Here is a 24,468-nt window from a genome sequence, read left to right on the forward strand (position 1 = left end):
GGATGATAAAATTTTCGCATTAACATCTCTATTCATGTTATTGAGTCTATTAAAATTGATTGATGATTTGATGTTTTAATATCTATGGACTGCTCAATCATGAGATACATGTGGAGTGTGTGTATATTTGGAAAATGTATGAATAAATTGTTGAAATATATACATGTTCATGAATTATGCATTAAATTGGCACTTAAATCATTTTGGATCAATGAAATGATCTTGAAATGCATTAATTGTTGACCAAATACTAAAATAAATGTGCGAAATCATACGTTGTAGAAAACGGATTGCCGTTATTTCAATAAACGACTAACCGTTTTAGGGCAGAAATAATAGGAAGCATTCTGGAATCTATTGGTTCACCGATAACACATTAACAGCTCACCGTCCTGATGAAAATTTTGGGGAAACTCTCTGGACTCTGTCAGCTCGCCGTCCTGATGAAAAATTTTGGGGAGCTCTCTGGACTCTGTTGGCTCGCCAATATCTCTATAACGGCTCGCTGTTATCACGCGATAAGTGAACAATCATTTGTCTCCTTCTTCATTTCATTCTTGCTCTCTCTCTCTCTCTCCCTCTCTCTCTCTCATACCCGCGACTGACACTTCGTCTCTCTCTCAAATCCACCATTTTTCTCGCTCTCTCACCAAATTTACCCTTTCAAAGCTTTTCTCATCTAGTTTAGAACCTTTTTAACCAATCAAAACTCGTTTTTGATTTAAATTTGAGAAATCCCAAATTTCAAACCCTAGAACTAGCCGCTCTTCTCTCATCTAAATTGAACCAAAATTTCTTTCATTTTCAATCACATTTCAACTTGTCATTACTCTCTCATCACTCAAACTTTATTTCTCCCGATTCAAATTTCTCCAATCTCATCAATGGCCGAACGACCATAGAGGCGTGCTCGAACCAAGCACACTGCTCCGCGTCGTTCCAGTCCCTCCAGGCCTCCCCCTCAGGATTTCGAGAGACTCAATTTTTCCAATGACACCTCTGCTCAGCGATTTCGTGACAAATTCATGGGCAAACCGGTAACTCCCTCTTTTTCTCTCAACATTACGGAGTTTTCGGATATTACCATTCGTGGTCGTTCTATTACTCAATTGCTTAGCCATTGGAAGGAAGCCTTAAGTATAGAGGAGCCCATCTATGAAAATCTAGTCCGTGTCTTTTATTCAAATATTGAACTCTTCTCTACTCGTCGTGTTGAACTTTATACTTATGTAGGAGGAATTCGCATTGCTTTTAATGAGTCAGAATTATGTAGTATTCTAGGAATTTTTTATGGAGGCTTAGATATTTACACCGCTAGGAAAGAACTTGACTTTAGTGATTTCTGTCATGTGGATGGTGTACGGAACATTTGTCGGCGTCGGGATCTTTCTGATGACGTCTGTTCTTTGTCCTTTAGGTCTCAACTCCTCCCTTTCCAAGTCCGAATACTTCATATCATTCTCCAACACATGGTCACCCCTACACAAGGTCACACTGATGAGGTAACTAGACTTGATGTTGGTTTATTAGATTCCCTCATCCGTAAATGGCATGTGAGCTTATCTTACACTATCTTTTGTCATATGTTGTCCACTCCTAGAGTCTCCAACCGATCCCTTCCTTATGGCAGCATCATTACTAGGATCTTGAAATACTTTCAAGTCCCTATCACTGAGCCCGTTTATCTCGAGACCCGAAAGCTCGGTCGATAAATTATTTCTGCGATCGGATTTTTTAAGAAGCGTGGGAAGTGTGAAAAGACAACATCCTCTAAGAATGAAGATACTCTGCTTGCACCAGAAGATGATCGTATGTTAAATGACATCTACTCCAAGGATGAGTTACCCGATTTCCGCCTTGGGGCTAGACCGCGTGTCCCTCGCAAAGCAGCAACAGCAGCTTCAATCTGATTTTGCGACCTTTCGGCAGCAAATTTCATATCAGCTGATGGAGTTACTTGCTGGCCAGCGCCGCATTCTTGGTTACTTTCGTTATGACCCAGGCAATTATTCTTCACAGCCCCCGTCTTAGTTTTATGCCCCTCTGATTTTCGCACAGACATCACTCATTTCATGTAGTTATTATAATGCTATTTGTCTTTTGTTTATGCTTGTGATGCTTTTATGATGATTATGTTGGATTGTTGGATACGTAGACTTTATTTATGCTTGAGTTGATTTTGATGATATCTTGGTTATATTGATGATATGTTTGACTGTTGAAATGGAGGTTGGTTGATAAGTTGGCATATATATGGAAGTGTTTCTTTTCTTTTACTTGTATTGTTGAGGATATGCTCTTTTTTAAGGGGATATTCTGCCGAAATTTTTCCAACATGGTTAATCTTTGAACTTCGTTTTTTAATCTTTTCGTGCTTATTTCTTTTTGATAATGAAGGGGGAGATAATTTATAAATTCAATCTGTTTTGTTTAAAATTATTTTTGAGATTAAAAATAAATGGACACATATTTAAGGATAGTTAAAAATTCCTTAAAAAATTTACTTAGGGGGAGCAATATTGCACAAATATATTCTTGAACAGTTTGTCATCATAAAAAATGGGGAGATTGTTAACATAAATATTTCTTTATTATTGATTTTGATGATAACAAACTTGATTAAGATTGATTAATCTTTTAAAAGCTCAAAATAATTCATATACCTTTTAAATCATTATTCTCACTTTCATTTTATGAAAATACTTTTGGTTATCTTCATGTTAATAGTTTTAAATTGAAAAGCTTTGAGAATTCTGATAATAACAAATATTGTTTCAAATCCTATAAATGGATTTATTTTGACAAGTTTTATAAAGTGTTTTTATAAGGATTTGGAGACAAATTGTTATTTTTGCAAAATAGTTCACTGCAGCAGTTAATGTGGAAAACGGCAATCCGACAAAATTGATAAACGGCTCGCCGAGATCAAACAGAATTAAAGATTAGTCTCTGGACCTAAACGGCGATCCGACAATATTGATAAACGGCTCGCCGAGATCAAACAGAACTGAAGATAAGCCTCTGGACCTAAATGGCGATCCGACATCTAAATAACGGTGATTTGACAAATTTGAAAATAAGCTCAACGGTCATATTGACCAGTCAATAACGGCTAGTTTTCAGCTCCAACTATAAATAAACTCATTCAAATTCAAACAAGATTTATCACAACACGACCATTGAGTTTATATTCGAGAATACAATCTTCATAGAGCTTTAAAACATATTCTTGCTTCATCTATTCACACATTGGGTATTGATTTGTAATCTTAGATATTGTATGAGAGAAAAACTGTAACACCCTAGGCGAATCCCACATCGGCAAAGCACGGGAGAGATGCTGGGTTTATAAGGAGTGATCCACACCTTAATTGGCAAGACGCGTTTTGGGGTGTATGGGCGCCCCAAGAACAAATCCGTGCGGGCCTTGTTAAGGCCCAAAGCGGACCCAACCTAGACCTGGCAAGATATTGTCCGCTTTGAGCCTTAACAAGGCCCGCACGGATTTGTTCTTGGGGCGCCCATACACCCCAAAACGCGTCTTGCCAATTAAGGTGTGGATCACCCCTTATAAACCCAGCATCTCTCCCGTGCTTTGCCGATGTGGGATTCGCCTAGGGTGTTACATACACCCCCCCTTGGGGACTCAGCGTCCTCGCTGAGGTTTGCCCCACCATCGCTCAAGAGGACACGCGGAGCCGCTCTAATACCACAATTGTAACACCCCAAATCTAACACGTGCGAAGCACGTGAAGAATGAGGTTACTCACAAATCATTAATCATGACCCAACCTAGACCTATCAAGATATTGTCCGCTTTGGGCCTTAACAAGACCCGCACGGATTTGTTCTTGGGACGTCCATACACCCCAAAACACGTCTTGCCAATTAAGGTGTGGATCACCCCTTATAAACCCAGCATCTCTCCCGTGCTTTGCCGATGTGGGATTCGCCTAGGGTGTTACATACACCCCCCCTTGGGGACTCAGCGTCCTCGCTGAGGTTTGCCCCACCATCGCTCAAGAGGACACGCGGAGCCGCTCTGATACCATAATGTCATGACCCAACCCAGACCTGGCAAGATATTGTCCGCTTTAGGCCTTAACAAGGCCCGCACGGATTTGTTCTTGGGGCGCCCATACACCCCAAAACCCGTCTTGCCAATTAAGGTGTGGATCACTCCTTATAAACCCAGCATCTCTCTCGTGCTTTGCCGATGTGGGATTCGCCTAGGGTGTTACAAAAATAATTTATTAATTTTTTACTTTGAGTGATTGTAAGTGTTGGGATACACTTTAGTTAAGAGATTGAGGATAATCTCTTGCTGTAAAGGTTCATTGACACCTTGGAAGTCAAGTGTAAGCATTTGAAACCTTAAAGGCTTGCTTAGTGGAATCCTCAAGCCCGGAAAACTTAGAGGCGTGAACGTAGCCGAGGTTGGCCGAACCGCGTAAAAATCTTCGTGTTTGAATCTCTCTTCCCTTATCTTTTTATATTGTAATTGATTTAATTGTTATTCCATTAAATACATTTTAGATTTGCATGATAATTTGTTTTAGAATCAAATAATTTTTAGAATCACAATTCACCCCCTCTCTTCAGACTCTTGGGTTGCACACTTGTATTTCAGTTTAAAGAAAACTAATTGAAAACTATTTAGTTTAACCCCTAAAGTTAGAATATGAATTTAAAAAATTGTATTAATAATACTTTTAAAGCCTTACTATAAATTTACATCAAGATGAGGGCTTTAGATTTTCTTTAGTGTGTTTGATTTCATGATTTGACCAAGTAGTTTTGAAGTATTTTTCTTTTAATTTGTCATTCAAATTCAAATTCTAAAAAGAAAGGGATTTAAACAATTAATTCAGATTTTATTCACCCCTAACTTTTATAAAAGATATTAATAATAATAAGAAGAATAATTCAAGACTTTCTTTGCGAATCAAATCAAACACTACATCACTAGTAATCCAGACATAAAAAATGTTTAGGTAGGTATATTTCAGACATATTTCGATTCCAAATAAACACTATTTAAATATAAGTTTCAAAATTTATTTTAATATTATATCAGAAATAGGTGTACAAGTTTCATAAAAAATTTACTATTAAACAGTAAACACAACCGAACTATAGAGGTCCATGTGCAAAGCGCAATAAAAACCAGCAAAAAAAAGAATAAATAAATAAATATATATATATATATATATATATATATATATATATATATGAACCCAAATGTGTTGCGTTACGTTAAGAAGAGTTGAACCTTTCACTGACAAAATGGAAAAAATAAGTTTCAGTATTGAAGAGGGGAAAAGCTGGTTTTTTTTTTTGAAAGGATAATTTCGCGTCAACTGAATATGAAAAAGCTTTAAGCAATGGAAAAGCACTTTTGTATTTCCTCAAAGCGCTTCACGCGTTCGCCAAACAAGGCTTAGCCAAACACTGTTTCTGTTATCTGTTACTGTGGTCTGTGCGCACTCTCGCATTAACCTTACCCACGCAGAACCAAGTAGAAGCTGAAAAAAGAACAACCAATAATTATAATAATAAAGGAGAAAAAAGGAAAAAAATAAAAAATAAAAAGGAAACACAAAAACCCTAGCCCGAGCACGTACGAATTTCCTATATAAGCCAACGCTGCCGTGAGAACCAAACCCTAGCTGTGTCCCTATCGAGCCACCTCTTCAGTCTTCACCCTCTTTCTCTCTATCTCGTATTCTATTTTTTTATCTTTGCAGTACCCTAGCTTCACCGCCGTCACCGTCAGTTTATCACAGTGGGTTCCCTGCCTTAATGTATCAAGTTGCTTAATCTTAATTCCGATTAGACTTTAAACAGAACTCTCATTTCCCGTTTCTTTTACAGATTGTTTGGTAGATTTTTTCTACAAAAATCAAAACGATGTCGGACGATGAAAGGGAGGAGAAGGAGTTGGATCTCACTTCTCCTGAAGTTGTCACCAAATACAAAAGCGCTGCTGAGATCGCCAATAGTTAATACCCTCTACCTCCTGCAATTATTTATTGTGATTAATTTATTTTTTTTTCGAAAAAAATTGCAAATAGATTGTGAATTTATTCAGTGCTTGTAATGCTATATGTATGTATATGTGTGTGTAAAAAGATTGATTTTTGTTACATGTTTTGATCGAAGCTGAAAATTTGCTGAGGCTTTGCAGTATTAATAAACTTATGTGAAATGTTCAAAATTTTCAGAGGCGTTGCAGTTGGTAGTATCAGAATGCAAACCCGGTGTTAAGATTGTTGACCTTTGTGAGAAGGGAGATTCATTTATTAGAGAGTAAGTTATTGTTATCCTGGCTGTTGGAAATTTGCTTGGAAATCTCTATTCGTACATAGAATAGTTCTGTTAATTGGTTTTTGTTGTTTGTGTTTTAAGACAAACCGGCAACATGTACAAGAATGTAAAGAAGAAGATCGAGAGGGGCGTTGCATTCCCAAGTTGTGTTTCTGTTAACAACACACTCTGTCATTTTTCACCACTTGCAAGTGATGAGACAGTCTTGCAAGAAGGAGACATGATCAAGATGTAAGCATTTTCTACACTTGGTTATTTATGTTCTTGAGTTGCACGTGCATTGTTTAGACAGTGGGACAAATTTGTGTCCAGAGGGAGGATTAATTGTGGGTTTTTAATTGATGCAGTGATTTGGGATGTCACATAGATGGGTTTATTGCTGTAGTTGCACACACTCATGTCCTCCAGGATGAGCCTGTAACAGGCAGGGCAGCTGATGTTATTGCTGCAGCAAATACTGCTGCTGAGGTTGCCTTGAGGCTTGTAAGGCCAGGAAAGAAGGTAATTTCTTTGTGATAATGCTGTTTTTCTTTTGTTCCTCAAGTCTGTTATCTGTTTTAGTTGGGTCGTTAAATGTTTGAGATATAAGCAGATTTTATATAGTTTTGTTCTCATATTGTTTTTAATAGTGATTTGAGGATTTTATGTGCTTGTTGTCAAAGTTCAAGCTGTTCTTCAAATTCTGAAGCTAATGTTCTGTAGTTGCATTTGTATACTAGCTGCAGCATTAAATTGACTTGTTTTGGTGCTTTAGATTTGAGAAGTTATGTTTGGAATTAATGGTTGCCATTCCTTCTTTTCTGGTAAATACTAAACATTTGATTTAATTTTGAATATTTGTAGTGTGTGTTTTTTTTTTTTTTTTGTATCCCCTAAATGATGAATCTTTGTTATGAGCTATGGGCAAATATCCAAATGAAGCTCTTTTTGTCATAGTTACTCTGATAGGGGAATTTTGTCACTCTCATCCCAAGGAGGACATCGACGAATTTTTTATTAATAGTTATCAAGTAGATGTCATTTGACAGTTTGAAAAGCAGGCAACTTTGCCGAGGTGATTAATTACATGTTGATTTCCTCTTTTCCCTGTTGCCAATATTATCTGTGGCTTTAATAGGCTGCTTTTGGTTGATACCTCCACTTCAGTTGATACCTATAGCCATGTGAGCCAACATCTTTTTAAATTTCTTTCAATTCCTCTAGTTTTTGAAGTGATCTTTACATGATGGGAACTGTAAAGATGATGGATGAAGCTCCAATGAAGCCTTTTCTAGTCATAGTTACACTGATACAGTAACATTTGCTTTTTTTCCCCCTCTCCTTGTAATAAGCCCAATCAGAATTGCTTCTAATCTTTAAAGAAGTTTTTTTGTCCGAGCATGTGCCTTGTTTTGTCTCATCATGTCTCCGACATCTAATATTCCCTTATGATGAATCTTATTTGAAGCTATGGGCTAACGCCCAAATGTGGCTCTTGTCATAGTTACTCTGACAGGGTACTTTGTGTTTACTTCTCTTAGGGTGAAATTTAAGGTATTCTGGTGTTGGAGTAAATAGTCCGTTTATCATTTTGTAATTGATTTCCTCGTTTCCGTGTTTCCTATACTAAAATTGGCTGCATTAGAATTGATGTAGATGCTGTTGGTGCAATTCATCAGATTACAGCCTAATTTTTTTTCCCTTTTGGACACATAAGGGTACAAGACACAAGGTTTTGCCTGTGTTTGGTATTATTTGATATCTCTACATGCGTAGATGCTATGTTTGATTCATTTTTCTTATAAAATATACCTTTATATAACTATTGTTATTCTGTTCTTTCTATCACTGTGTTTAGTATCTGTCCTTTTATGTGGCAGAACAAAGATGTAACAGAAGCCATTCAGAAGGTAGCTGCTGCATATGATTGCAAGATTGTTGAAGGTGTTCTCAGCCACCAGCTGAAGCAGTTTGTGATTGACGGAAACAAAGTTGTACTGAGTGTCTCCAATCCAGATACCAGAGTTGATGATGCAGAATTTGAGGAGAACGAAGTTTATGCTGTAGATATAGTTACAAGCACAGGTGATGGAAAGGTAATCGTGGTGCCAGCATGAAGTCACACCCCGTTGCATTGTTTATGTAACCACGACATTTTCTGGAGAAAGATTTCAATTTGTGTCCTCAAGTTTCTGTATATTGTACCTTGCAGCCAAAGCTGTTGGATGAGAAGCAGACGACTATTTACAAGAGAGCCGTGGACAAAAACTATCACTTAAAAATGAAAGCTTCTAGATTTATCTTTAGTGAAATTAATCAGAAATTTCCAATCATGCCTTTCACTGCAAGGTTTGTTGTGTTTGCACTTTCATTTGCTTTTAAATTTTTTTAGTGCAATGGTATCTTTAATCATTTTTCACTGTATAGGGCTTTGGAAGAAAAAAGGGCTAGGCTAGGATTAGTGGAATGTGTGAATCATGAGCTTCTGCAGCCATATCCTGTTCTTCACGAGAAGCCTGGTAATAATTTGCTTAAATAAGTTTTCTGCTCCCACCATGATTTTTGCTGATCACTACTGACTTTGTTTTATGGTCTTACAGGTGATTATGTTGCTCATATCAAATTCACAGTTTTACTGATGCCGAATGGGTCAGATCGGATCACATCTCATACTCTGCAGGAGATTCAGTCCACCAAGACAATCGATGATCCTGAAATTAAGGCCTGGTTAGCCTTGGGCATCAAGACTAAGAAGAAAGGTGGTGGAAAGAAGAAGAAAGGTATCTAGAAAGTGGATGGGCAAATCATTGGTACTTTAACCGTTCTTATGCCCAAAATAATATCTCTATTTGACAATTGCAGGTAAGAAGGGCGACAAAGCTGAGGAATCAACGGAAGCCGAGCCCATGGATGCAACAAATGGAGCTGCAACTCAAGAATGAGTGTTTACTTATTTATTTTCATTTCTTTCCCCAATTTTGATGCTTTGTTCACTTGTATCTGGTTGGTTACAGTTTAATATAGTGTTTAGACAATGATTCTAACTGTGTTATCCACCAAATCATATCTGCATCCTTCCTCCTCTGAACTGTATCTTTTCTGTTTTAGTAGCCGTTACTGACTATTTATTGAAACATAGATCAATAAACCCAAGCAGCATGACATGATAGATATAATTTTGGCGCTGCATTCAAATCAAGGTTTCAAATGTCAAATGCTTTGTGCATTGATGTTAGATTTCTCGACGATAAAATGGAATTGTTAAAGGATGCTTGTTGGTAAGACTCATTGATGTGCTCTTGTCAGTGTGGTTATAGCCAGTTCGGATTGTTGGTGAATTTCAAAGAAAAATATTAGGTTTGTTAATCATGTTTAGAGAACGATTGATTGGCGTCGGAAATTGGAAGGACGTCTAGTGAAGAGGACATCGTCTTTGAAGAAGATGAATATCATCATCTATTTTGTGGGTAGGAAGCGAAGAATGTGAGGGATTAATTTTGGTTTAATTTCTTCTTAATTTAAACAAAAATTTTTGAGAAATCAATGAAGAATTCTTCATAAGAAAATGAAGAATTTTTAATTATACTTTCCTGTACCATTATGTCAATATATTATCGATAAAATTCCGGTTTGGGAAAACATGCGGCAAATTTAAAACATGCGATGGAATTTTCTTGAATGTCCTTCTGATACCATTGTACTTGGTCTTTCATATGAACTACTTAGTCTTACCTGTAGTGATATAGAGGCTGAGAAATTTTAGAGTACATAAAAAATATTTCACTCAATTAAATTAATTAATGTATATATGTTATGTGCAGATCAATTAAATATAATTAATAATTGCATAATAATTTTTTAAAATAAATGCACACATGATATACCTACATTAATTGAATGTAATGTCTTTATTATACTCTAAAAAGTAAAATCTATTGAAGAGGTGCGAGTAACATAATAGAGAATTGGAAGATTCCATCATCGATTTATATGATTTCGGCTGTGAAATTTTCGTAATTTAATTCATGCTGAAAATGATAAAATCATGCTTACGGCACAGTACTCTCCTTGCGGATGAGATGGAGTTCTGTATTAGATTTGTTAGATTAAGACTGAGAGTAACAGTCCTCGTAATTTCATATTATCATCATTTTGGCGTACACGTGCGGTTCAATTGAAAAGGTGCCGCCCGGCGGGCGGAACAAAATCAATGGTAGTTGATCACCGGATCGCTTTTGGTGGAAATTGGAATATGATCCCTTTACTAAGAATAGGACACCTAAAAGCTATACTTGTTAATACAGAATACAAAGAGTGAGATACTCCTTTGGATGTAGTATACACGTGCAGTGCAATTGAAAGCTTAAATTATTGTTGGAAAAATTTTACATCGTTTGCACAAGTACCTTGGAAACGTGAAAAGTTACAGAGAATCAAGTTAAAAAAAGATTATATCCTATTTCCGAGCTCCAGAGACAACTTTTCCACCAAAATGATCACTAGCAACATTGCTACATTCTTTTACCTCACCGGGAAGCCTTATAAAATTCTGCTGGATATCTAAACCCCAACCTGGCAACTTGAAACAATAGTAAAGTTAGGCTAAATCTACGTTACCAAACAGGTCAGCTTTTGAAGAACAGCAGAAGCAATTCTTTGAGTGCGATCAGAAAATGCCGTATTCATCTCTTTACTTTTATCCCCCCTTTATAAAGTTTTCATTTCATTTTCATGAGTATTAACAAACCTATAAAAAAACTGGATGCTGTCATCCTTGTTTGCCTTGAAAATGCAGACAAGAAAAGACCAGCAAACTATTTACAAGGTTTTCTATGCCAGAAAGGCATATACAAATGAAAATTTCAAATATGAATGAACTCACACTCAGCTCAGCTAGGGAAAATTACAAAAAAAAAAAAAAAATGTTGAAACCGCCAACTCAAGTCAAAATCACCTGTGAAAACACATATTGCAGTCCATTAGATGGGCAATCCAATGAAGGGGCATTGAACAATAATCAGAAACTCATATTCGTAACTACTTCACATAGAAAAGTTTGATGAAAGACAAAATAATTCTGCTTCAAATGACATCCCGTTGCAGAGAACATCTTATCAAATTCTAGAAGAGAATAGAAATGAAGCGCTAAATGGAAACACTAGCATAATAAAAAAGAATAGAAAGAACTTACTGCAAACTCTCAATGTGTGGGAATAATGAAAAATTTAAATGCTCTGGACATGAGACACCAAATAATAAGATGGGCATTATCACCAAGCCTACTGCATCTTCAACGCCTGCTTCAATTGCATTAATGCGGATGAATGCATTCTACTCATGGTCGAATTAAAGGAATCCCCATGAAGGGTCGCACAAGTTTGAAGATTCTCCCTCACTGAGTTTTCTAATGACAACTGATTGACTGGATCTGAAAACTTGATCTGGAAAAGCAACAAAAGAAATCATCATAATGAAGTTATGCAGTCTATTTAGTCAGTGTTTGACATTTGGAATCTTCAGTATATTCCGAGAATGCTCACCTGTCTCCTCCTTAACTCTTTACTTGGAATAGTGCCTTCACCATGATATTTGCTGGAACTCATATTGTCACCACTGCCATTCATCATAACAATGACGGATACAGATAACTTCCACCTCAAAAATAATCCTTACTAAATAAGTAAAATATGCAAACATAAAACCATAGGGCATCTAACCTTGACTCTTCCTCAGCCAAGTCATCGTTTCCTCCCAAAATTACACTTGTACATACGCTGCATAGAAATATAAAAGAATCATCAATACAGGTATGAAACCAATAGTCTGATTGCAACTACTGCATAAATATTAAATACTGAAATCACACCTAAGGATCTGATCAAGTTTGTCGAGAACTTGAGGTAGTCTCATTGTCAAAATTATAGAAAGGGCTAAGGCAAATATCTTCTTCTGGACAGAAGATACATGGTCTACCTGTTTAAAGGCATCAATAACAATAATTATTAGTCACACCATAATCATGAGTCTAGCTCAATTCAGAGGCAACCAGACCAAAACTTAAACAGATAACTGTCAAGTTCCGGTTAAAACATTTTGAAAACCAAATGCTGAGTCAGTTTGTAAAGGGAAGGAGAGGAATGCTCAATGCCAGCTGTGAGTCCCAATTTTTCCCTTTGCATAAAGCACTAAAAGATAATAACAGGAGGACCATATACAACTTTTTCCAGAATCTCAGAAACTCGTGGAGACTACTAAAAATTGATTTTCAAATAAGTCCACAGGTAAAGAGATCTACATTTAAACACTTAAATTTTAAGTCAACCCAAACTGTAACATAATTCAGCTTTTGATGTCTCAAAACATATGCAAATGAATCAAACAAGCTAAAACAGAAAAATACAGGAACTTCAATAATCTCGAAAAAGTCCTTCATGATGCAAGCCCTACTAGTCCACTGACCTTGTCAAGCCATATGTCAACCAGAGAAAGAAGCATATTTTCTTCAATAGGAATACCCGCCTGCTGCAGTAGTAATGATAGTGATGGTTCAGATGTTAACTGAGCAAGGTAATTGGCATTCATCACCAAAATCCTCGCCAGAATAGCAGCAGAAGACGCTTTGACAGCTGTTTTAGAAGGTTCATGGTCATCTCCTCCACTCAAACATATAACAATCAGTTTCTAGCAACATTGAAGCAGCAAATGATTGTTAAAAAGCGCCAACAGAAAAACTTATCATGAAGTGCAAAACTAAAATCATCAAAGATTTGCACATTGGATACAAAAAGGATCAACCAATCAGGCTTCTTTGTGTTGTGCAAGAAGTCTTGGGATCAGATCCCATTCACACTTGAACCTCGTTTGGGCTGCTGCACTGTGGCAACGCACCTGCCCAAACCTATTTGGTTGAGATTCTCTCCTTAATTATAGGTTTGGGGCGGCTGTGCTGTTCCCAAACAGGCTCTCAGTTTGGCACGGAGTTTGGTTAATATTATATGAAAAGAAAATCATGCATTTGCACAGGCAAAGAACTCCACTTACCTGTAAACTACAGCTTATTAATGGGGGCACTTGAATAGGAAAACACTGCAAAACAGCAGAAACAAATAGTTATGAGATTTAATTGATTCATACAACAAATCTAAACCTAAATGATTATCATAAACACGTTCTGAAGGGAAATGGAGATCAAATGACTTGGAATTTTTTTCCCCTTAGCAACCAAAAGCATTAATTGATTGTATGGATATATCATCATAAAACATGTAAATTTTAAATGGCTATGCACAGGTATAAATTTAAGGTTTATAAAATGGAGAGATATCAATGCCAACAGACGTCGGCAGTAGAACATAAAATTATAAATTTGCATCCATAAACATAAAAAATCTCCACTTGTGGGTCAATCATTCCCAGTAAAAAATTGGGAGCTTGTATTCTGAAATCTCAATTATTTTTGGGTCTATCTATAACTTTGGTACTTGTAATAAAATCTTATAATTAAACAAACTGTACTAGCTTCACGAAATTCAAATATCTAAAGAAAGCTGATTTGCTTTCAAGTTGCACGTACCTGTATTAGCATATCAATGACCGGAAGAATTATAAGCAGCCCTTTGTCGTTAACATTTCCGACAACCAGATCAAGAAGTTTAGCAACACAGGAAGCGTGCATGTTTAAAAAATCAGTTCCACCAAGAATAATGTACCCCTCAATAATATTGATAGCAACCTGGAATTATATTTCAAGTCAAACAAAAAAAAAAATTCAGGAGTTGAAATATGGATGAACACAAATTATATGTTGATAACAAATGGTAATGATATATGAAAAGGGCAAGTGAAAAACTCTTGGAGCAAACAAGCACTGAAAGAAGAAAAGCCAGTATGAATTCATCAAAATTGTTTCGATGGTTTTATAAAACCTATTCCTATTCTCTCCAAAAAACTCACTCCCACCAACACCCCCTCCACCCACCCAAAAAAAAAAAAAAATCCTGTGAAACTGGAAATATCTTTATATACTTTTACCACAACTACCCCATTCCTTCACAAGCACACACACAAATTAAATATAACCTCCTTTTGAGGTTTAGTGTGAGAGGGATTCAATCCCTCAGACCTCTTGCTTCACTGCAAGAAATCTAACCAACAATGCTATCCATTAACACACAAGAAAGAAAACTGAAACCAAGTACATATAATAGGAGGTTGCAATAGAAAAATAAGCCATTCAAACATGAGCTCCCAAAGATATCAGATGAAGGAGGAACCTTTTCTAATTACTTTTCCAGTTAACAAGTTCTAGTAATAAGACTATCATTTAAATGTAATTTTTTTTTTTTAGTTCAGCATTTAGTAACAGTTCATTGGGAGACAGATGGTTCAAAATGTTATATGGTGACTAATGAAGTCCGACCTGCAAGTGATCAAAACTTCTTTCCATGATTTCCACTAGACATGGAAAGTATGCTAATAGTTGAGGCACCATCACAGGAGCATGAGAAATAGTGGCTTCCCACAACTGCAGGATTATGGCAATAGCATTTAGCAAACATGTAAGAATAAAGCAGCCAACTAAAATACACACACACACACACAAGGGTAATCTAACCAGCATGCTATCCTCAAGAAGATTTAGCTCATCTGGACTATTTATATCAATTCCCCTTCGCAAAATTGGCAGCAGCATGCTGTAGCAATTATGTGACTGATAGCCAAGAGCAACAACAAAGTTCCGCAGAGCGATAAGTAGCTGAATCTGAAGAAGGCTTTCACCTGAAGACTCCTCCCAGACCTTTCCAAGATAATGGAAAACGTCAAAAAGAAGAATTTATTTTCACCCGCCGTTGTTGGGGGGGGGGGGGTGTGGGTGTGGGGATGCAGGGGGTTAAAAATCATAATTGAGCTCTGCCCACCCCCACCTTTTAAGAAAACAGAAGAAAAATGAAATAGGCAGGTAAGACACTTTTAACAAGTGTAGTAAATGACCTATGTTTAACAAACCGTCTACCACCAGCAGATTCAGCTTAGCTAATGTAGTTCACATCACCAAAAATAATAATAATAAAAAATAAATAAATGATTTATGGAAGTAGACTTAGTATTGGTGACGACATTATTTTTTTAGTTTCCCCAGTGTGTTCTTGTTTCATGGAAATCTATTCTTTTTCTACCAAAGATGAGCCCCTATTAACAAAAGGAGGGGAAAAGGATAAAGATAAAGATGCCCCTATTAACAAAAGGAGGGGAAAAGGATAAAGATAAAGATGAAGACAAAAACTAATACAAACCTTCTGAAAAAACTGCACCAACTTATTTGCATAAGGAATGACTTCACTAACGTGTCCGATAAGAATAGAGATCAAATTTAAAACCTGAACCTGAAGGAAAATAAAGAAAAATACGAAATTCAGTAATATTCTCAAGGAAAAAAGCATCAGAGAGAAGTTAGAATGAAGAATAAGTTAACATTATCCAAAAGTAGAATTTTTTATTGTAAAATTGAAAAGCAAGAAACATATAAAACAAGAAATCCATGCTTTCCACAATGAATAAAATTCAATTTCTATTTTACCACAGTATAAATTATCTATGTACCTTTGAGTCAAACTCTTGAACTTCCTCAACCAATTTAAAACAGGAATCCCAACAAATAGGAAGCAGATCGGTAAAATCTCTTTCGGAAAAGTTAGCATCTTCAATATGAGAGCACAAGGACCTACAGGCTGCCAGCTAAAACAAAAAATGCAAAAATTCCTTGATGAACAAAATACAACGAAAAATTATGAGCAGGAAACTTATATAAAATAATGATCATAGAAGCAGAGAATTAAAAAAAAAGGTGAATTAATGGACAATTCATACCCTGACTGATAGATCTTTATCCATTAGTAATTTAATCAAAGCGCAATATACTGCTCGTTTTGTGTCATCTTTAATCTGCCAAAATGCAAACATCAGAAATACAGAAGTTCTTCTGTGATTACACTGGATAAAACTTGAAATCAGAAGGAGCATAGTTTAAAGGTGACAAAATAAGTATCCAATAGATCTCAATTCACAACCCCTTGTCATTGATGTGAGAAAATACAACGGTTTCTTGATTCTTACGAGACACCAATTCTATACAAAGGACTAACAGTTTAAGCACCCATCAAAGAACTTTAGCACACTTTTTAAACAACGATTGTAACATGTTGACTCTGAAAGCTTCTGCCTTGCTCTTTTATTTTATTTTTTGAGGATAACTTGAGCAATAAATTAGTATTCACACCCAATAGACCGAAAAAATGTAAAATAAAACAAAATAAATGTAGACAGCACAATATTTACGGTAACAGTGGTATAGATACAATAATCTGGCCTAGATTTTGTTGTAGACTGGTCATAAAGCCATTATTGCAAGCACTGGATATTTACTCCAAAAGGGGAGAAAGAGGGGAAAAAAAAAACTAATAATCATAATAGTTCACATACTGTGCAGCTCATAAAACTGTTACCTCAGAAACCCACTGTCCCAATATTATTGCAACTTTTCGATGGATGATATGCATATTTGGATGATCATTTGAAAGATCGAGGGATAAAGCACCATTAAACCTGTAATCAGTGGTACAGAAGCATTATTGAAAAAAAACAAAAAGCAAAAGAGCACGTATTTATTCATTATCAAAAGGATTTGCAACTTATCATTTTTATTATAAAAAAGTATTTGCAACTTGTGTAGTGTAACATATGTACTTATGGGGGCTTAAAAATGAACACACTTATGCCAGTTCGAAATCAAAAGTTTTTCTTGCAAACATTTCCATTTTAATTGCCATAAGAAAATGCCATAGGTATAACAGCCAAAATAACGAACCAGTCTTTAAAGCTCAAGTAATTTGAGAGCTCATAATAAACATATGCTGCTGCACCATAAGCAGCATCTTTTAGTAGCAAGCCTGGTGTGATCTCAGTCACTGAAGTTGAGCAACCATTCATCGCCTCTTGAAGGATGGATACCACAACAGGACCTAGCAGCTATAAATAGAAATCAAAGTAAAATAAGCCCACCATTGAATCCTAAAATCAGCGGAAATTGTGATAAAAGGACAAAAGAATACCAAAAATTATACAAGACTTGAAGGTGACCTACTTGGCTATGATTTTCAAACAATACAATGTATAAAGCTTCAGCACAAGGTCTAAGTTTTTCTGTCCACTGAACCATATCCTGCTCATGATGAAATGCCTCAGGGTTCTGGTACCATTCCTCTAAGTCACTTGCCGTTAGAACAAAATACCTGTTGAAATAAGCAAAACACTTTTTAATTGCAAATACAACAGAAACAAAACATAATTATTAATAGTGTAACAACTTTTAATTGAACACTGAATTCTTTTTTCTTAGAATGCAAACACAAGTCAGAGTTACTACAGAATAGTTAGTGCCACATGTTGATACATAGTTGTTTTCAGAATAGTTTGGCTAAGGCTAGAAGAGAGGTCAAGTTTATCTCCTATAAGTTCACACTCAAAAAAATTACAGATTATACTTGAAAATGAAAAAACTAGATTCCCATAGAGTATTATGTGACAGATATGCAACAGTAAAAAGTTCTTTATACGATTACTTTATGATTTCAACATTAAACAAACTTGAAGATACACAATTTTAACACTTCACTGATCTTACAGAACCAAAAGTGGAACAGATTAATCATGCACAACTTCATAGCTAATATATGTCATTCAAATAAACATATACGAGCATTTACGCCTCAAATATTTCGTACTATAAACACCAATTTGATAGGCGACGAGCAGAAGCAAGAGTATCAATACCTTCTTATCAATACATTACACAAAAGAATTATCCGTTCTTTAGGCAGAAGGGAACTCACGACACCGCCAACAACATTGGAAATGTTCTTCTTCATCTGCTCGAGCGTAACCCCACTATCATCCATCACTCGCCCAGTAAGACTTGGCTTGTATTCTTTACATTCCAGAACAGATTTCACCAGTACCATACACTGAATCAAGAATTGCTCAAATGAAAAAATATCTGGCTCAGGGGCCGTTATCTTATTTAAACAGAAATCCACAACTGGTGGAAGGACACATTTATCACCAAATGTATAAGGATGCCTGCCCTGAATTGCAACCAAAACTTTCATCAATTTAGTACATGCCCTCTTTGTGAACTCCCAAAATTTAGGATGTCCCTTCTGAAAAGATGAATCTGCAAAAGACAGTAACACATGTGAATGAGTTATTTACAACTGAAGTTGTAACAAACAAACACGACTACATATGTAATGGATTTAGCTTTGTGTCCCTTAAGACAACATATATGAATTATGAATACCAGATTGTTTAGAATAAAATAATACTACATGTTACCAGAGGAGGAAATATGAGGTTCATTTTCTGCAATCTTTTTAAAGGCAATAAATTGAAAAAATATGAAATCGACATTGTATTTATGTATTTTTAGCTGCTTAACCAAGATCTTGGAATGCATCTCATGCATTAGTGCATACATATATTTATCTACAAGCAACTGGCATCAGAAGAACAAATGAGAAATCTTACAGTAGGGAAGAAATGATTGGATAGCATTCAGGAGCAAAGGAGAGACCTCCTTGACCGGTCGCACTTCCTAAAGGATAAAAATAAGCAAGTTGAAACAATTGTATGCTGCCAAGTTAAGAGAAAAAAATGAGGAAGAAAAAACAAAAATAGAACAAGATAGCACCTGTATGCATTTTGCATCACTTGGAAAACCTGAGATTATCAATTGCCGTATTATCTTTAAACACAATAACCATCTCTCACATGTTAAATAAAGTTCATCATGATCCTGCTCCAAAGCATTTGAATTATAGGCTTGGGCAACTGTAGAGAAACCATGTAATATGGTCTGCACATCACTCTGCCAAAGGTGCCAGCTATAATCAAAGAGATGAGATGATATCTGCCAAAAATTGAAGACCACAATCTCAAAATAGATTATATAAAGTTGTAAAAGGTAGGTTATAAAAGCAAATATTGAACATTGAAAACACAATTCTCCTGCCAATCTAAGGTGCTGTCTGTCTAATAGGCAGTAATACAATGTATTTGGTTAATGTCATGAAGTCATATCTTGTCAGGGCGTCTAAACTTAAAAGCACGCGCTATACTCATCTTTATAACATGCAAAAGATGCATGTAATTAAACCATGAAAAACAGAAAGAAATTTAACAACTGAAAAAACTGTAGCAGAGATGAACCACTATAAAGAGCAAATCCACACCCTAGACCAAAATACTAGAAAACCCAAAAAAAAAAAAAAAACCTGCATTTACACCCAGCTATTCAGAATATGGTGTTCCCCCAAAATATTTGGACAGCAGAAACCAACGACTGCCTAGAATCTGCCTCCTTATCACATCTGCACTTCCTAACCAAAGGAGGGAGATACATTACGATTTACCCTAGTGAAAAAAACCCATTGAGGGGGAGCCTGATCACCTATCACTAATGACCATGATACCCTTTTCTAGACAGACAGCTCCACTGCTAGCTAAGCAGGCTCTAGAAAAAATCTGCCACATGAGCACACGATAATCACACAGAATAAGCTTCAAGTGAATTACCTTGAAACTTTTTGACAGAACAAAAATAAGGTTTCAATCACTGTCAACTTCCATTAGTGGGCCAAATCTTATACGTGTCTTAATTGACAAATTTATTTGTGAACCATTTCCTGCCATAGAAAATGCCTACACTATATACAGCACACAGCTCCTCACATCCAGTAAGCTAGTTTGAGAAAATAAAAACTTAGAAAAGTTCTCTATACTCGACTCATGCAGGATGATACAATCTTGAGCAAACTGACCAGATTTAGACAGAACTGTAATACTCATGCAAAAGATCTCCAGATTTTAAAGAACACGCTTGAGCCCGCACGAACAACATTAAGGAAATGTAATAGTGTAGAGACACCACACAGAGAAAAAAAAATAATAATAATGTAACACAATTGTCATGTTGAAAATATTTAGGATATTTGCTCTTACAAAGTAGCCACAGAAAGCTAGCATTTTTAGAATGTATTGGTGGGATTATGATAGGATATCAATGGCAATACAGTAGGAATTTCATGAAGCTATATTACATCTATTACTCTTGTCATCAATTACCCTTGAATATAGGAATATCATGTTTGTAGGTAAAGAAAACTAACAAATAATTACGATAGATGATACAGCAGCATATACCTCTGCAAAGTTCCTCTGGTCTGCAGTAAGACGTTTAGTGGATAATTCCTTTAAGGTTCGGAATAGGATCATAAAAATCCTGTGGGAAGTAAGAACATCTGCTGCTTGAAGCTGCTGTGCTAAAACAGAAAAGAGCTGCGGCCTAAACAAATCATTACATATTTTTTATCAATACATAAAATTACCCCAATGAAATACTTGAAAAAAGGGACTCTATGTATAGCAATCAATTAAAACAACATGATTTACCGCTCATTAGGAAAAAAAAGTTCAAATTTTAATGCACAGTTCATTTTCAGTTCATGTTCTTTTTTTGGTAATATAAACATAAGCCACTATAAATCATCATTAAAGCAGATAAGAGCAAAAAGCATACCATTCTCTTGGATAATCAAAGCGAGCAATTTTGGAAATCAGCACAGCTAGCATTTGAGCTACCTACGAAGAAACATATTCGTAATAACAAAATTAGCAAACACAGTATCCAAACTAAAAAAATCCAACCAAATCATATGACGTGGAGACCTACTATGCGTGAATAACAAAAGCTGGTGAAAAGCCGACAAATGATTATAGAATGAAATATAAGACTTAAACGACACCTGGTTGTTTTCTTCTCTCAAGTGAGACAACAATTTTTGTCTTAAATGTACTTTCTCCTCATTGCTTATTCCCCTGAAAAGAAATTCTTACATTACATTTTACACTATAATCAATAAAAATACATCTCTTGTGCCAGCAGAGTCGCACAAATTCTTACAAATGAACCTTACAAAAAGTATAAAATGATCGATAGCTTACACAGAATCGCGCCTATTCCTCCAATAACGGTTGATACTATTTTTGAAATACACTGAAGCCATCAATCGTACATCCACTTGAGAAGCTAAATCCTTGGCAGTAATCACTTCCTGCATTTTAATTTAATTCATTTCAAAAGTTGCTAAGCTTCACAAGAAACTAGAATAAAAGAACCAAACTAAACTAAAACCCTAAAAATGAAGGAGTCGGAGCACAGACCATGAGACAAGAGCAGAAACCAGGTCTACTTTCCGACTGAGAAAGCGCCGCCTCAGCCGGTTTGCGAATGCTTTCATCGCGGCTCATTGAATTAGCGAGCAGCGTGTATATCGCAGGTAAATCCGAAGCTGAGAGCGCCATAGCTGTTGTTAATCAAAGGCTCCTTTACTCACAGTCAGGGAGTAGTACAGAGAAGTACACTTGGACCGAGTTAGTGAGTTGGATCGGACGAGTTTTTTTACTAATGAGAATGATATTTATTATTATTATTTTTTTTTTTTTTCCTTTGTGTGATAAGAGATTACATGAATCTTGAGGCTTTGTTATTGTGAGAGTTTGTTATGATTGCGATTTACCTGAAGGAATAAAATGAAAAAAAATGAAAATGGAATAGAAGATGGTCTTTGCTTGAGGTTTTGTCTGCCGTTATTTATACATGGTGGTGTTCCTACACTAGCTTGGGAAGTGTCCCGGGGACTATCTTGCATGCGAAGATAAGTAGGTTCTTTACCGTGCGCGCGCGATCGAATGGTATCAATTTTTTATACGACTTATGACCTTTCAATGGTATCCGTCCGATGATCATTGTCTTTCTGTGATGTTGACATTTCGACATTGAAAGTTGACCGAGATTCCAACCAAATCCTCGCTGCTCTTTAAGTCTTACCAATCTCGGCCAAAGGCGCCAGCTGACATACCGATAGATTTTACCAATAATGCTTGGGCGAGGGTGGTACTTTTCATACGGAGATTATTATGTTACGTAATCATATAACATATATGGTTATATAGTAACTATTTGATAAAAATTTAATAATTATATAAATATAAAATAATAAAATTATATTATTTTCACAAACGTTGGATGAAATTCAACGGTTGTTACATAATCATGTAACATGTAACATAACAAAAACTTTTTTATATTTTATTTTTATTTTTGGAATTGTGTTTTTGAATTTATTGTTTTAAAATGAATATTAGTTGTTTTGATTTTTATTTTGTGGATTAAAAAATGCATTTAGTAGCATGTTTGGAAATCCATAATATGAAAATAAAAGTAATAAAAAGGTAGAATTGTTTGTGACAATTGTTATCAATAAATTGCATTTTATACGACATTTTCTTACAATTAAATTTATTTAATTATTGTAAATCACTATTTAAAGCATAATTATTTTTAAAAAATAAAAACAAATTGTATGTGTGTCATTTCTAAGTTTCTAGAAAACAGTCTTTTAGTATTTCAGTTTTCTTTTTATGAAATATCTCAACCAAACAAAGTCTTTTTGTTGTTTTTAATTTATAAAAAATAAAAAATAACAAATTTAAGGAAAGTTTTCTTTTTATGAAATATCTCAACCAAACAAAGTTTTTTGTTGTTTTTAATTTATAAAAAAATAGAAAATAACAGATCTGAGGAAAGAAATGGATAACGGCATCTAAATATAACTTTTAACTCTTAAAGTCGAACTCAAGTGGATAACCAAACAAAAATGCTAAAAATCACTTAGTCACGCCTCTTTGAGCCAAATTTAAAAAATAAATTAATCACCTTTAAAAGATGATCCAAATAACTTGTTAAATTTTTCATTTTCATTTCAATTAAATGTGTGATAAAGTGGATGGTATTTTAAATTGAAGGTCGTGTTATGTTAAATCAGTGTAAATAATATACTTGGCCAACATGAATTGGACCTATTCATTAGGTGTCATGAGTTTGCACACTAATCATACACAAAGACGGCTTGTTTAACTAATTTACCTTGTACAGATTTTTAAACCTACTTAACACATGATGTACAAACAAATTCATGTCATAAACGAATTAACATGATAACAGATTAAGATTACTTAAAAAGCTATTTGGTATTATTCAATCGAGACATTGATTTATGTTTCAATCATAAATCCAAGTTACATGCTCATGATTCTTGGTCATACAAATAACAGATTGTTGATAACATTTAAGAGTTTTTTTTCTTCTTTTTTTCATGTACTAATATTAGAGATTCCAACATTTAAGTTTCAATTTAATATGTATTTAAGATTTTTTCCTCTTTTTTTCTGTGTAATAATATTAGGAATCTTCGTGTTTAAGTCCCAACTTGAGCTCAATATTATTTGTACTAATTTATTAAATTAATTTATTAAATGATATATTTTATAACTTATAAAATTACTTAATTATCATCTAATAAATGAATAACACATCAGTTAAGAATTAAATTAGAACTTAAATATTAAAATGTCTAACATTTCTTTTTTTTTTTTTATGATGAATGTTTACATGCTTAGTTAGAGATTTATCGTGATTTTAAATTCATACTTCGATAGCATTACTCATGATATATGTATGTATGTGTATGTATTGTGATTTTAAGAAATTTTGCAACAATTAAATGTGAGATACACTCTCACTCTATTAAAGATAATTTGCCCCATCTTTTGCTTGATAGAGTTCATTCAAGTGAGAAAGCCCACTTAAAAATGATTTTCACATGCCATTAGGAATATATTCTCTTAGAAGAACCTCTTCTGGTAAAATAAAAATATAATTTTTTTAATATATGTTTTAATGATTATTTGATTAAGCAAAAATAAAAAATTCAAATTATTAAACTGTGAATTACTAGGAGAAAACTATGGTGCAACAATGGTACCATACCACCGTTGTACCTAGCCGTTGGATTCTAATGAATTCATTCATTCAAGTGGATCCAACAGCTGAATGCAACGGTGGCATGGTACCACCGTTGCACCGTAACCGGACCCAAATTACTAACTGTCATGATATTTGTGTGAAATATTAGATTATTATTATTTATTTATTTTATTAGAGAAGGTGAAATATTGGAATTTCGCTGTCATAAAACAAAGCTCAAT

General features: G+C 35.0%; 2 protein-coding genes across 5 annotated transcripts; one reads left to right on the plus strand and one right to left on the minus strand.

Moving 5' to 3' along the window:
- Positions 1-5,576: 5,576 nt before the first annotated feature.
- On the plus strand, positions 5,577-9,394 carry LOC102616597 (ERBB-3 BINDING PROTEIN 1). Its single transcript, XM_006481004.4, has 10 exons — positions 5,577-5,785; positions 5,875-6,001; positions 6,225-6,309; positions 6,409-6,558; positions 6,675-6,828; positions 8,187-8,402; positions 8,519-8,655; positions 8,734-8,825; positions 8,907-9,086; positions 9,169-9,394. Exons 2-10 carry the CDS (start codon positions 5,911-5,913, stop codon positions 9,246-9,248), a joined length of 1,185 nt encoding a protein of 394 aa, XP_006481067.1. The 5' UTR covers positions 5,577-5,785; positions 5,875-5,910; the 3' UTR covers positions 9,249-9,394.
- A 1,264-nt stretch (positions 9,395-10,658) lies between these two features.
- Positions 10,659-21,988, minus strand: LOC102616899 (uncharacterized). 4 transcript variants are annotated; one of them, XM_025099849.2, is made up of 24 exons: positions 21,583-21,985; positions 21,364-21,473; positions 21,165-21,237; positions 20,939-21,000; positions 20,563-20,704; positions 19,052-19,270; positions 18,889-18,955; positions 18,136-18,535; positions 17,447-17,594; positions 17,171-17,331; positions 16,809-16,908; positions 16,174-16,248; positions 15,907-16,041; positions 15,600-15,689; positions 14,921-15,103; positions 14,726-14,830; positions 13,880-14,038; positions 13,348-13,392; positions 12,766-12,987; positions 12,173-12,279; positions 12,024-12,080; positions 11,847-11,919; positions 11,498-11,747; positions 10,659-10,885 (listed from the first exon to the last, which is right to left on the minus strand). In XM_025099849.2, exons 1-23 carry the CDS (start codon positions 21,721-21,723, stop codon positions 11,586-11,588), a joined length of 3,036 nt encoding a protein of 1,011 aa, XP_024955617.1. In that variant the 5' UTR covers positions 21,724-21,985; the 3' UTR covers positions 10,659-10,885; positions 11,498-11,585. The 4 variants fall into 4 exon arrangements, with proteins under 4 accessions (XP_024955617.1, XP_006481068.1, XP_024955618.1 ...); XM_006481005.4 differs by having other exon boundaries at positions 10,659-11,260; XM_025099850.2 differs by lacking the exons at positions 10,659-10,885; positions 11,498-11,747; positions 11,847-11,919; positions 12,024-12,080 and having other exon boundaries at positions 12,766-12,932; positions 21,583-21,987.
- Between the last annotated feature and the right edge of the window lie 2,480 nt (positions 21,989-24,468).

This window comes from Citrus sinensis, chromosome 6 (assembly GCF_022201045.2).
Source record: "Citrus sinensis cultivar Valencia sweet orange chromosome 6, DVS_A1.0, whole genome shotgun sequence".
NCBI classification, from domain to species: domain Eukaryota; kingdom Viridiplantae; phylum Streptophyta; class Magnoliopsida; order Sapindales; family Rutaceae; genus Citrus; species Citrus sinensis.